Raw genomic sequence first — 13,653 nt, forward strand, 5'->3', positions numbered from 1 at the left:
GGCACGCTCATTTATCGTTGGACATTGATTTTGGTACAAATCGGGCAAGGTCAAATGTCTGGGGAGATGCGGGCCACTTTTTGAAAATGACCCGCGCTAAGGTCAAGGTCAAAGGTCATGTCACCATGGGGGCCATGGTTACCCCGTGTTATGCGTAGTTTGGCATAAAGTGATTCTGTTGCTGTGACTTATGAAGGTCAGTCAAGGACAAGGATCGCACCGACAAGGAGATCGACATTGTCATCTAGTAGAGCTATCGCTTTAAAACATCAACATGCCGCTGGTGGGATCTGAACCCATGGCGCCCGAATTTCGCGTATGGTGCCTTACCAAACTGGTTACGACGGCAGCTGTCTGCTCTTCTGCTTTCGGGGGCATTTATGTTTCATGTAACCTAACCTAGAGAGAGTTCACCAGCTACACCCTCGTTCATCTTGGCGGTGGTCTGAAGCTGTTGTTAAGCTATTGAGTTAAAAAGCGGAGGGTAACGAGGGGCTCATTATGACGTACATAAACGAAGCCAACATGTTAGATGACGTCATGCTTATATATATATATATATATATATAAGGGGGAAGGAAAATGTAGTTATGACATTATATGAAGGAAGCCAATAGTGAGCGAAACAAAGTAGCATAGAGGAATATTTTGCCTTCTTTGTACTTTGTGAGAATAATCAGTGGGACGATAAAGTAAAATTATTTTATCACTTAAAGATAACTCATTAGAAAGCGGAATGAATGACTTGTAATGAGTAATCTTTTAGCGACCGAAAACATGAAAAACGTCACAATGAGAAACTTAACGCATTTATACGTTTCCACCGGGGGACAATCGTGTTAAAAGGCATGTGTGATATATATATATATATATATATATATATATATATATATATATATATTCCTTAGCGAAAAAGTGGATGTGCTTAAAATGCATTTCAAACATATTGTGTTAATTTCATATTTATTTCGCATTTTTTGTCCATATGCTTAAACTTCAATACGAATGCTTTCTAAGTATGCTACGAATAATATATTGAACGTTCTTTAAAATACGTGAAAAGTACATTTGTAGCCAGTCGTTAGTAATAGCCATATCAGTCTTTCGATCTTTGAAAATGTGATTACCCTCGTCCCTGTAGCTGGACAAAATCTGGCTGCGTCGGGCGAAAATACATGCGCTTTCGAAAGGATTCAGGCAAAGCCACCCCACCACTGCACGTAACTGGTCGCAAAAGCCAAATTTCGTCCAGCCAGACCGCCACGGGTTATCGCGTTTTCGATATTGTAAAAAATTTCCGACGATTACGTTACTTTCTAAGGCGAAATTTGAGCGCAGCTCATCAGCTGCTTCAGCTTTTCGATAGATTGAGGCACAGAATTAGACGGCTTCTTTTCGTTAAAATGATCCCTTTCTTTAAAATGGTCGTAGTGTAAAACACTGTCAGCGCCCTTCACTAGGACGTCCCTCATAGCCTGAGTTGCTTCGGGACGTTAAACCCCAATAAATCCAAACCTAAACCGCCAACGCCAACGAACACAACGAACGCCGACGGCCTATGGCTTCAGCGCCGCGTTTCTGGCACAACGTTGTCTATGTCAACGCATGCAGCGCACACCTGTGACTACCGCTACTGGGGGGCGCTAGCGTCGGTGACGGGAGCGGTCGCATACCGCGTCGGCTCCGTGACAAATCGCAATCGATTGCGATACACCAACTTTTTCCCCTGCAAGCCTGGTATTATCGTCTCCAGGAACCTCAGCGGCACCCGTCTACACCACGTTTGTTAAGGTGGGGCCAATTTTCGACCACTTTTCGGTCATTTGAAGCTCTCGTCACGCCGCGGTGGTGCTAAGCCTAACGACGCCGGGGCCTGCGATGGCCCCGGTCGGGGATCCCTCGGCTCTGGCGGCTCCAAATCAAGTCACCGGATACGACCCGCAGTCCTTGCAGATCGTAACAATAGATACCCATCAATCCGAGGATACGACTCAAGGCGAAGATCCTCTACCAACCGAGGACGACTACCTACAAGATATGGTCCGCGTCTGGCGCGGAAAGAAGAACGCGGCAGCGGCATCGAGGGACGGTGGTGCTGGTGCCACCCAGCAACAGCACCGGCTAGCTCTGCGCATACGCAGGGCGCGAGTGCGCTGAACGCAGCCTCGAAGAGCTCCAAGCAACTCCGGTGGCGGCCGCAGAACACGCCGCGCATTGAAAAAGATGACATCGTTGTGGTGCTGAAACCAAGAAACACGGTCGACCTCAAGGCAACGTTTGGTCCTGGACAAGCCGGCGCTGCAGTCCGCAGCATCCTCGGGGACGACGCAAATGCTGGACTTGCGGTGTGGCCCGTTTGGGACCAAAACGTCCTTGTATGTGCACTGAAATCAGTCGAAGCCGCGGAGAAGCTACTCCGGGATATTGTGCTGCCGGTAGGGGAACGCGAGCTACCGCTCCGGGGACACCCTAAACTCTCCGGTGCGTTCTGTCGAGGCGTCGTGACTGTTTCGCCAGACGAAACGTCTGAAAGCGTTAAAAGAAAACTCAGTGCGGAACAAAATGTGGTGTCTGTGCGCAAGCTAGGGGGAACCCCGGTTGCGGTGATCACCTTCGCGGGGACCAAGGTGCCACGGACGGTGTCGTACAGCTACGAACGGCTCCCTGTTCGCCTGTACAATAAAACAGTGCCAGCATGCCACCGCTGTGGTACAGTGGGCCATCGGGCCGATGCGTGCCCGCGACCGCAGCCGGGACGCTGCAAACGCTGCGGAGTCCAGGTTCCCGATGCCACTCCTGACGGCCTGGCGGAACATGACTGTGTTCCGAGCTGCCTCATCTGCGGAGGCGGCCACCCTACCGGAGCTCCTGGCTGTGCTGGGCGGTTCCGGAAAACCATCAAACCGAGCTCCCCATCCGGATCGAAACCGAAGACAAAGACGGGGCCCAAGCAGGCTCCTCCGCCCAAGGCCAAGAAAGCGCCAGCCGATCAGGAAATCAAGGCCAAACCCGGCACATCGAAACCTGTCAAGTCCGCGACCCAGGCGGTGCCCCCGGTCCTCAACGCCAGGGACTTCCCGCCTTTGGCACCCGTCCAATCACAGGTGAGCAGTTGGAGCAGGGCAGTCTCTGGGCCCCCTACCCGTCCCTCCCCTACCCGTCCCTCCCCTACCGAAACCGCCCTACAGCAGCAGGTAGAGGAGCTCAGGCGCCAGAACCAAATTCTAGCGCGCAAAATTCAGGAATTAGAGGCCAAACAGGCCGGGTCATCCGAACCAATGCAAGAAGCTGAGCCAGATGACGAGGATGACGGATCATCCGTAACATCTTGCCTCACTAGCGTCTCGCGGCAGAGCGGGGACACGGTAGTTGGATCAGCTGGTCGCATCGCCGGCCTAGAGGCACTGCAGCGCCAAACCGAGCAACTGGAGGAGCAAGTGGCGGCCCTCCCGAATCAAATCATGTCAGCAGTCCGCGAGTCCTTCCAGGACATGTTCAAGGCAGCTTTTACGCATGCACTTCCCGACCTTATGGCCCAGGTCACTGACTCGGCCCTTAAAGCCGTGCAGCCCTGGGTCAGCACCCAAATTCAGAACGCCACTAGCTCCGATTCCCCTAACCTCAAACGTAAGACAGCCTCCCTCCAGGCAGCGAAGGAACACGGTTCAGGCTCGGCAGCTGTTGGGTCGGTGTGGCCCCTCGCTGGGGTTGCGCTGGCTCCCGGCCATAGCTAGACCGCTCCCCCGTAAATAAATAGAACAAGATGGCTAGCATATCTAATAGGAATGATAAAAACCTTGAAAAATTCCAAATCATCCAATGGAACTGCAGGGGTTTCAGGGCTTGGAAAAAACGGTCACACTTCCAGCTCTACCTGCAGTCCCTAGGTGACATGCCGGCACTCGTTGCCCTGCAGGAGCCCGGCATAGACGCTAAATTATCAGGCTACAGCACCTTTCAGGGGGGCCCCTCTACATGCATCCTGGTGAATAAGGCTTACACCGGGGTTCAGGTCGACTTAGACTTGAGTACCGAGCAAGAATATACAATGGTCCGGGTACTGCCTCTCAGACGCCGCGACCCGTCAATACATATCCTCAACATATACTGCCCTCCGCATAAGCCGCGCGTAACTTTTAATGAAATCTTCCTTCGCGCGATAAAAATGGCAGCCAAAGAGCCTCTAGTGATCGTTGGAGACTTCAATGCACCCAGCCTTCATTGGGGCTACCACTTCGAACAGGCAAGAGGACGTAAGCTGGCGGAGCTCATCTCCACCCTCAGCCTCACGTTGCTCACGGACCCGACGTATCCCACCCGAGTGGGGAATTCGGTAACCCGCGACACGTGCCCAGACCTTTCTCTCGTCAAAAATGCTAGAGCGGCTGCTTGGGAGAACTTGGGAGATTCTCTAGGCAGCGATCACCTCCTTCTCAGGATTACACTCATGGCGAAGGCAGCGCGCAAAAAATGGGGTCAGGCCAAGCTGACCGATTGGCACAAATTCCGAAATCACACTATCCCTCCCGTACTATTTTCCGGCGGCTACGCGGAGTGGGCTAACCACATATACAACATTCAGAAACAACACGTCACAACACTACAAACCACCGAAGAGATCCCCGCAGTGGACACCCACCTCCTGCATTTGTGGGAGGCGCGCCGGAGCTTAACTAAACGGTGGAAAAAGCAGAAAACTAATCGCAAATTACGCGACCGCATAGTCAAACTCACAGAGCAAGCTGCAGCGTATGCTGCCGAACTCTCAGATTCAAATTGGATAGCACGCTGCGACGCCGCAGCTCATCAGATGAGCTCGAAGGGGACGTGGCGTCTCTTTCGCAGTCTAATCGACCCCTCTCAAACGAGAGGGGAGACGCAAAAGCAGCTCCGGCGGGCTCTGCAAGGGTATCAAGGTACGACGGCGCAACTTGCGGACACTCTGTGCGACAGATATCTTTGTCGTACGGAGGACCCGCCTGGGCCTGAGTACTGATATATTTGTCGATGCTAGAAGCGCGTCCCACCAGGCATCGGGTCCAGGAGCACCGCCGCAATGCCGAAGGAGGAAGGAACGTGGGCCGGAGACGGGGAGTAGGGGAAGTGAAGAAAAAAACTGTATTCACATATTTACATTATTTACATAGAGCGGGGCTGAGAATGGCTCTCAGTGGAAGGGCAACGTCTTCGTCAACCGTAGTCGACAGGAGCTAGCAGGCTTCTTTCGGCCACACTCACGGCCGAGTTAAATATCGTTCGGTTTCCCCAGATCCCTGGCTGGGGAATAATGGTCGACGAGCACTGTCCAATCGGATGGACCGAAGGGGACGTTCTTGTTACCACCCACGGCTGGGCAGGTGCGGGTTTTTCCACTCTAACGCAGCTGGGTCGATGAGAGGGGGAGAATGCTGACTCAACCAGCCCAGCGGGAAAGGAACCTCCCGAAGTCTTCCAGCAGGGGAATGAACTTGCCTCCCCGCCGATTTCCCAGAACGCGAGTCGGGGACACAGAATTCTTCAATTATCCGCCAGCGTGACCGGCGCCGCCAAGTCGCCTCCGCATTCACGGTGGTTGCTCGGACAAAAGCTCCTGGGCCTCGCCTGCCTTCGTCGCCGCTATAGTGGTCATCTCCGCTGTGGTCGCTGGGGTTTCTGCTGACAATGGCCCTCGACATTCTTGCTACACTAATCCGCTGAGGCTCGGAGGGGCATTCCAAACATCCCACTTCCCATGGTCGTCGCGGGGTTGTCGACCTTGGTGATTGTTCACGGTAGCTGTTTGATCGGGCCACGTGGTCCGAAGTACGGCTACAACAGCAGGCCTCGATGAATGTTCACGATAGCGGCTTGATCGGGCCCACGTGGTCCGAATTACGGTTACAACAGCAGGCCTCGATGAATGTTCACGGTAGCGGCTTGATCGGGCCCACGTGGTCCGAAGTACGGTTACAACAGCACGTCCGCCGCCCGAAGAGGTCTCGTAGTGGTTGCAGCCAACGCTGCTGCGCGCAGAGACCTGGAGTTGTGTCCGTTCGGCTTTTGGTCACAGCTGGGCCCAAAGGTTCTTCCTGCTTCGTTGACAGCTGTAACGAGCTCAACCAGCAAGGTACACAGCCCAACCAGCAGAAAGCGCCAAACCGACTTTAAGAACTGCCAAGCTGTTTTCGGTCGACAAAGTCTGTTTAGAAAAAATGAGCTGTCGCGTGAAATTTACGTCCTCCTCCGAAAGTTTCCAAGTTTGACCAAACCAGAATACACAGAGCTTGATTAGTCAAAAGGGAAAAATTTCCTAAAATTTTGGGGGGGCGCCCTAGCACGGTTTATGTCACAGAAAGCCACCGCCCGTGAGAGCACAAAGGGAAGGTGGAGCTGCTGAACATACATACAAAACAGAGAAAAAAAAATGATTCCCGCTAAAGCAAAAAAGAAAATACAAATTTGCATAGCGGAATAACATCTGGGGAGTCAGGAGAGGGCATTACACGGGAAAGCTTCGGCTGAGGCCATCAGCGTTGCCATTACTCGCACCTTTCGGCAACGCATGTGAACTGAGTCCCGCAATGCCAAGCTCCGAAATTTCGCTCTCATTTCGCATAGGAGAGTGTAAAGAACAAAAGACAAAAAACAAGCATTAAGCTCAACATGAGATTATGCGTCATATCCGCCCCTTGCGCGGCCGTGGTCCGACAGCTGCTTTAGCAGATGAGACATTGCATAATGCTAGGAATTTCAGCTTGCATTTCTGTACAGGCGAGTTAAATGAACAAAAAGAGACAAGCATTCAACTCAAGAACAGATTATTCCTCGAATCTGCCCGCAAACAGCGGTGCGACTCAGGGAATTTACTGGTTCCTATTTTTCAGCCGCCCCCTGCGCGGCCGCGGTCCGATAGCTACTCTAGCAGGTGCAAAATTACACAAGGCTAGGAACCTCCGCTTGGGACCCTGCACTGTTCTTCGTCCAAGTCTCGCGGTTCTGAAGTTTAGCTGACGCTCAGAAAGCAGAATGCGAGAAGGGAGCGAACGAGTGCGAATGCCGTGCCAGCGAATCTGCCTCTCTCGGATTGGGTTCGCGCGTTGCGTCCCCTTAGCTTGTGTTCCCTTCAAGCGGCGCGTGCGAACTCTTGAGCGCTGAGGTGCCAAATTGGGGCGGGTAACCGGTTGTCCGGTTTTCTGTGCAGCAGTCAACATGAGGCGCACTTTCCCCTTCATTAACATTCCCCGTTTGGCCACCTCTATACGCTGCCGCTCTGTGGAAACCCTCGCTGTTGGTTTGCGGGGCGCGTCACTAGCCATTGCGGAACCGTCACAGGTTAAGTCGTCGGCGTTCGCCTCTTTGTCCGTTTGTGATCTAGCCTGCTCTGGCTCACTACCGTGAGAGTTTATAAGGCCTACAGGGCCACGTTTGCCCTCTTCACCCGCGTGCTCTGCTGGCGCTGCGAATCCTGGAGCCTTCGAAATGGTAAGGACCTGCGCAGCATCATCTCCAAAACAAAGGCCTTTTTCTTTGGGCAGCATATCCAAGCGTTTTGCTAAAATCGAGGGATACTGCATAGGCAGGTTTTGGGAGACCGCTGCCTTGGTCAGACGCAGCTCGAGCGGGCTCTCGATCGCGACGCGGGCAGTAAGATGGTCGTGTTGGATACCTTTCCTATCCTTATACTGGCGGTACAGCAGGCCAGAACGGAGCTGGAAAGGTTTGTTCTTCCGTGACACACCTCTGTCACTTTGGTGACTCAAGTTTCGTAGAGTCTGGTCTTTCTCTTGCTCAGCGGTGAACGTTTCTCTGTCCACACGAAGGAGTTCGAGAAAGCCATCTGAGTTGGGCAACACTAGATTGGAATTCAATTCCTCACCTAGCTCCAGCTCATCACTCGTGCCTGATTTGGAAGACTCACTATAGCTTGCACTACTATCGGTGCTCTTTACCCCTGTGCTAGAAGTGAGTAAGTCCTGGGCTGGCTCGTCATTAGGTAGCGCGGAGCCGTCACAGTTTAAATCGCCGGCGTTCGTCTCATCGTCTGTTGGTAACAAAGCCTGCTCTAGCTCATCACCGTGAGAATTTACAGGCTTCGGGCTTACAGGTTGAGGTTTGCCCTCTTCAACCACGTGCTCTGCTGGCGCCGCGACCTCACGAGCCTTCGAAATGGTGAGGACTTGCGCAGCGTTATCTCCAAAACAAAGGCCTTTTTCTTGGGGCAGCATATCCAAGCGATTAGAGAAAATCGAGGGATGCTGCTTAGGCAGGTTTTGGGAGACGGCTGCACCGGTCAGACGCACCTCGAGCGGGCTCTCGATCGCGACGCTGGCAATGGGCAAAGAAACGCTGGTTTCAGTGGAGCATAACTCATTTTCGGGTGTTTGGTCGCGAGCGGCTGTCGTTCCCTGATCGTTGAGCTGATCATTGTTTCGAGGCAGCGCTGAGGCGCATTCCTCGCTTACAATAGAACTTGCAGTTGCCACTTTCAGCGCGCGACTGCTTTCTGGAGGACTACCTTTTTGCGCTGCGCCTACGCCTATCTGGGTTGCAAGGAAAATCTGCGCGGCATCGCGCTTTTCATCTAACGCCGCGCTCTGGCTTGGAGCGCCACAGTCGCTGTCAGGTGGCAGACAACGACGCTCTGTGCCGCAGATTATCACATCAATTTCCCGACTGCCACTGTTCTTCTGAGCAACTACATTGTGCGTAGCTGACCAAGCGAGGCTCTTTGGCTGGTCACTGACGCACTGACGGGAGCGCGGCCCGCTGCTATCACTTCGGCTTTTAGACTCGGTCTGTACGCGAATTCCGAAGTATCGGAAGAGGGCACTTTTGGCTTTGTCGTAGTTTCTGGCATCCTCATCGGACAGTCGCGCTAATACGGCGCTGACATCGCAAGGAAGGATGGCCAGCAACATCATTGACCATTCGCCCTGATCTAGTTCCTCCTCCGCACATACCTGTTCAAAATTCGCGAGGAACGTTCTGAAGCTCTCGCCTCTCTGAAAAGTCCGCAACCGATATCGGGCCCTTCGCTGTCTGAGAAACTGAGTAGTACGTATGAGCTCCTGCTGTTCTCGTTTTCGTAGTTCCTCGAGCTCAGCGAGTCTATTACGGCATTGCTCCTGCCATTCTTTTTCAACCCTGTAGGCCTCCTTTTTAGCGGCTTCCTTGCGGTAAAGGCGTTCTTTTTCAATCCTGTCGGCCTCCTCCTTGCGTTCCCTTTCAACCCTGTCGGCCTCCTCCTTAGCGTTCCTGATTCCCTCCTGAATGACTTCCCAGGTCTCCAAAATTTTGTCTCCCTCCTTAGCACCACATTCCTCAATAGCCTCAATCAGCTGCGGCTTTCTGTGACTCTTCCTGGCCTCAATACCCAGCTTTTCACACAGCAACATCAACTCTGGCTTCTTTAGCTTGCTCAAATCCATGGCAACTTCCGAACGAGGACTTTCAAAAATAAGCTGCTACGTGAAATGCTTAAGCGAGCACGTGCAGAAAAACAATCTACAGGTAGTGATAAATTTCCAGAGTTATCAAGCCTGGCAGATTCTTAAAGAAAGTCAAGCGCTCACCACTGCTGAAGCCAGGACCAAGCGTGGAAGATCCCGCCGCTGCCAACCAGTTGATATATTTGTCGATGCTAGAAGCGCGTCCCACCAAGCATCGGGTCCAGGAGCACCGCCGCAATGCCGAAGGAGGAAGGAACGTGGGCCGGAGACGGGGAGTAGGGGAAGTGAAGAAAAAAACTGTATTCACATATTTACATTATTTACATAGAGCGGGGCTGAGAATGGCTCTCAGTGGAAGGGCAACGTCTTCGTCAACCGTAGTCGACAGGAGCTAGCAGGCTTCTTTCGGCCACACTCACGGCCGAGTTAAATATCGTTCGGTTTCCCCAGATCCCTGGCTGGGGAATAATGGTCGACGAGCACTGTCCAATCGGATGGACCGAAGGGGACGTTCTTGTTACCACCCACGGCTGGGCAGGTGCGGGTTTTTCCACTCTAACGCAGCTGGGTCGATGAGAGGGGGAGAATGCTGACTCAACCAGCCCAGCGGGAAAGGAACCTCCCGAAGTCTTCCAGCAGGGGAATGAACTTGCCTCCCCGCCGATTTCCCAGAACGCGAGTCGGGGACACAGAATTCTTCAATTATCCGCCAGCGTGACCGGCGCCGCCAAGTCGCCTCCGCATTCACGGTGGTTGCTCGGACAAAAGCTCCTGGGCCTCGCCTGCCTTCGTCGCCGCTATAGTGGTCATCTCCGCTGTGGTCGCTGGGGTTTCTGCTGACAATGGCCCTCGACATTCTTGCTACACTAATCCGCTGAGGCTCGGAGGGGCATTCCAAACATCCCACTTCCCATGGTCGTCGCGGGGTTGTCGACCTTGGTGATTGTTCACGGTAGCTGTTTGATCGGGCCACGTGGTCCGAAGTACGGCTACAACAGCAGGCCTCGATGAATGTTCACGATAGCGGCTTGATCGGGCCCACGTGGTCCGAATTACGGTTACAACAGCAGGCCTCGATGAATGTTCACGGTAGCGGCTTGATCGGGCCCACGTGGTCCGAAGTACGGTTACAACAGTACATGTACTCTGGCAGGCCTAATGAAACACATGATGCCCCTTTTGAGTTGCACGACCTTAAGGCGGCCTTAGCAAAAATGCGCCGGGGTACGGCTCCGGGACGGGATCACATAACAGTGAACCTGTCGGCGAACCTACCGGACTCAGCCTACCTCCATTTATTAGAATACATCAACCAGATCTGGGACGGGCGTCCACTCCCTCCCGAGTGGAAAACGTCACTTGTGACGTTTATCCCTAAAACAGGTAAGGCCGCGAATACGGACAACCTGAGGCCCATATCACTGACCTCATGTGCGGGCAAGCTTATGGAGACGATGGTTCGGGATCGCCTCTCTCCATACCTGGAGAGTAAGGGCTTCTTTGCAGTTACTATGTTCGGGTTTCGCCCCCACATGTCTGCACAGGATGTCCTTCTCCAGCTGCACAGGGATGTAATACGACCCACAACTATGCAACACAATGACAAAGCCATCCTCGCCCTTGATCTGAAAGGGGCTTTCGACAATGTTAAACACGGAAGCATCCTGGCCAACTTGAGTTCTACCGATTGTGGGGCTAGGGCCTACGCGTATGTAAGAGATTTCTTGACTAATCGCCAGGCCTTTCTTCGGATTGAGGGCGAGGAATACGGCCCTTACATGATGGGAACACGGGGTATCCCTCAGGGAGCGGTGTTATCACCGCTCCTGTTCAACATAGCTATGATGCGCCTCCCAAGCCAACTGGCCCGGTTGGAAGGCATTCAACACGCGTTATATGCAGATGACATTACAATTTGGACCACTGAGGGGAGCCTTGGGGACATGGAGGCCCGCCTTCAGCAGGCCGCTTCCATAGTCGATGCGTATGCTATTGACTGTGGGCTCCAATGTGCTCCAGCGAAATCAGAGCTTTTGCATGTCAGAGCGAACCCAAAGGATAGGACAGCAATTCACATCTCTCTGTCAGGAGGTCCTATTAGAGAGGTGGAGGAGCTCCGTATTGTGGGCCTTTTCATTCACCACAGACTGAGACCGGACTCCACCATTCTGAAACTCAAGAGAGTAGGCGAACAGGTAGGGCGCATGACCCGCCGCGTTTCCAACAAGCGGGGCGGTCTGCGGGGCAGGGACGCGCTTCGGCTCGTCTATGCCTTCGTGACTAGCCGGGTCCTCTACGCCGTGCCATATCTCCGCACTACTAAGCAAGACGAGGCGCGAATAGACGCCGTCATCCGCAAGGCAACTAAGCGAGCCCTGGATCTCCCGGTGGCTACCTCTAATGCCAAACTCAAGGCATTGGGGGTGCTAAACTCCTACCAGGAGCTGCGGGAGGCTCACCTCGTGAACCAATACACGCGGCTCATGCAGACGGCCCCTGGGCGTCGCCTGCTAAACCGCTTACACATCCAACACGACTGCACTCCAGAGGAGGCGGAGCGTATCCCAGTACTGTGGCGCCATATGCTCTGGGTCTCCCCGCTCCCCCGTAACATGGACACCGACATGCACGTAAACAGGCGACAAGCGCGGGCTCGGGCTCTTGAGAGACAACACGGCTCCCGACCCGGTGTATATTATGTAGACGTAGCAGGCCCATCGCCCACGGGATTTTACACGGCCGCTGTCGTTCACCAGGAAATGCACGTTGATGGACTCTCTTTTCGAGCCCCGAATTCAATGCGAGCCGAGGAAGTAGCGATAGCGCTTGCTGCCGCCCACGCCAATTCGAGAATCATCATTACGGACTCCCGAAAAGCATGTGATCATTACTTGGCAGGGGAGATCTCCCCCTTAGCTGCTTGCATTCTAAGACGGACTGCCACTGATCCAACACCCAAAAGAATCATTTGGGCTCCTGGCCACCAGGGCTTACGAGGTAATGAGGCCGCTGACGCGGCTGCCCGAGCGCTTACTCACCGGGCTCCTCATCCCAGCTCTTCTGGCTCGGAGACTAACCAGCCGCTGCTGCGATTCAAGGAAATTATAACGCATTATAGCGACATCCACCGCCTTTTCCCGGCCCCTGCAAAGAGGCTGAGTAAGACGGAGGAGCGAACTTTAAGGCGCCTGCAGACAGGTACTCTACTCTGTCCTGCAATCTTAAAGCATTACGATCCTAACACGGATGGGCGATGCCCACACTGTGGGGAGACCTGTGATATCTTCCACATGGTGTGGGCATGTACTCAAAATCGCCACCTCCCCCCTTCCCCTACCCCTTCCAGAGAGGCATGGGAGACTGCCCTTCTCAACTGCTCCTCGCTTGAGTCCCAAAGGGCTCTGGTGAAACGGGCGAGAGACGGGGCATTGTCATGCGGTGTCCCGGACTAGGGACGCCGACCATGTAGCGGGGCCACTCTGTGGCTCCCAAACTCTATTTCAGTAATTAAATGTTTTCACCACCTACCGCTACTTAGCTCCAAGCACGGTTGTGCCCACTGTTTCAAGAGGGCAGTTATGCGCCTTCCCTCTGGTTCAGGTGTCCACCGAGATGTGGACACCTCGCCCTCACCTAACGCTACGTATATCCTGGCATAGCAGAGCTAAGCCACTGTCAATTTTTTCAGATTCACATATAGACTCTTCGTCGGTGACTTCCATGGCGAGACTCCTCGAGGAGCGCGCGCACGACCGGCTCTTCCTGGCTGCGGTGGAGAGAGCAAGCTGACGTCACGCGTCGCCATAGCAAGGCAGAGGCTGACGTCGCACCATCTGTTAGGCGCGGCGGCGGCTCCTCGAGGAGCAGGGGGTTCACGGACCACGCAACGAGCGGTTAGACCTGGCGTAGGAGACCGAACTGGAAGTTGGTGCATTACAAGACGTTATAGATGTCAGCCACACAGAAAGATTCAAGACAGCCTTTTGTAATTAGTGTAATTGAGGCAAATGTCATCCAGAAGCCAAATAATAAAATCCCGATATATGGAACCATCCAGCAAGAAGTGTTTCTTCATTTGGAGGTATCTAACTTGCTGCCATTAGTCAGCCGTTTAGTCAGGGCAGTTAGTCAGGACAAGTGACGCCATTTTGTATGGCCTTGAATTCAATAAAAAATTCACAGGGTTTTACCTAGACGAAGGTGTTATCTCTGGCTTAAAAGATGC

At 53.4% G+C, this 13,653-nt stretch overlaps 1 protein-coding gene across 1 annotated transcript in view; it reads left to right on the forward strand.

The window, feature by feature from the left end:
• Nucleotides 1–274: 274 nt before the first annotated feature.
• LOC149341534 (uncharacterized) overlaps nucleotides 275–13,653 on the forward strand; it is a 50,184-nt gene continuing 36,805 nt past the window's right edge. The window contains exons 1-2 of the mRNA XM_089542763.1: nucleotides 275–283; nucleotides 1,830–3,104. Coding sequence (XP_089398889.1) covers nucleotides 275–283; nucleotides 1,830–3,104 — 1,284 coding nt within the window. The remainder of the gene's footprint in view (nucleotides 284–1,829; nucleotides 3,105–13,653) is intronic.

This window comes from Amblyomma mixtum, chromosome 5, assembly GCF_055824585.1.
Source record: "Amblyomma mixtum isolate Tamu chromosome 5, ASM5582458v1, whole genome shotgun sequence".
In the NCBI taxonomy this organism is placed as follows: domain Eukaryota; kingdom Metazoa; phylum Arthropoda; class Arachnida; order Ixodida; family Ixodidae; genus Amblyomma; species Amblyomma mixtum.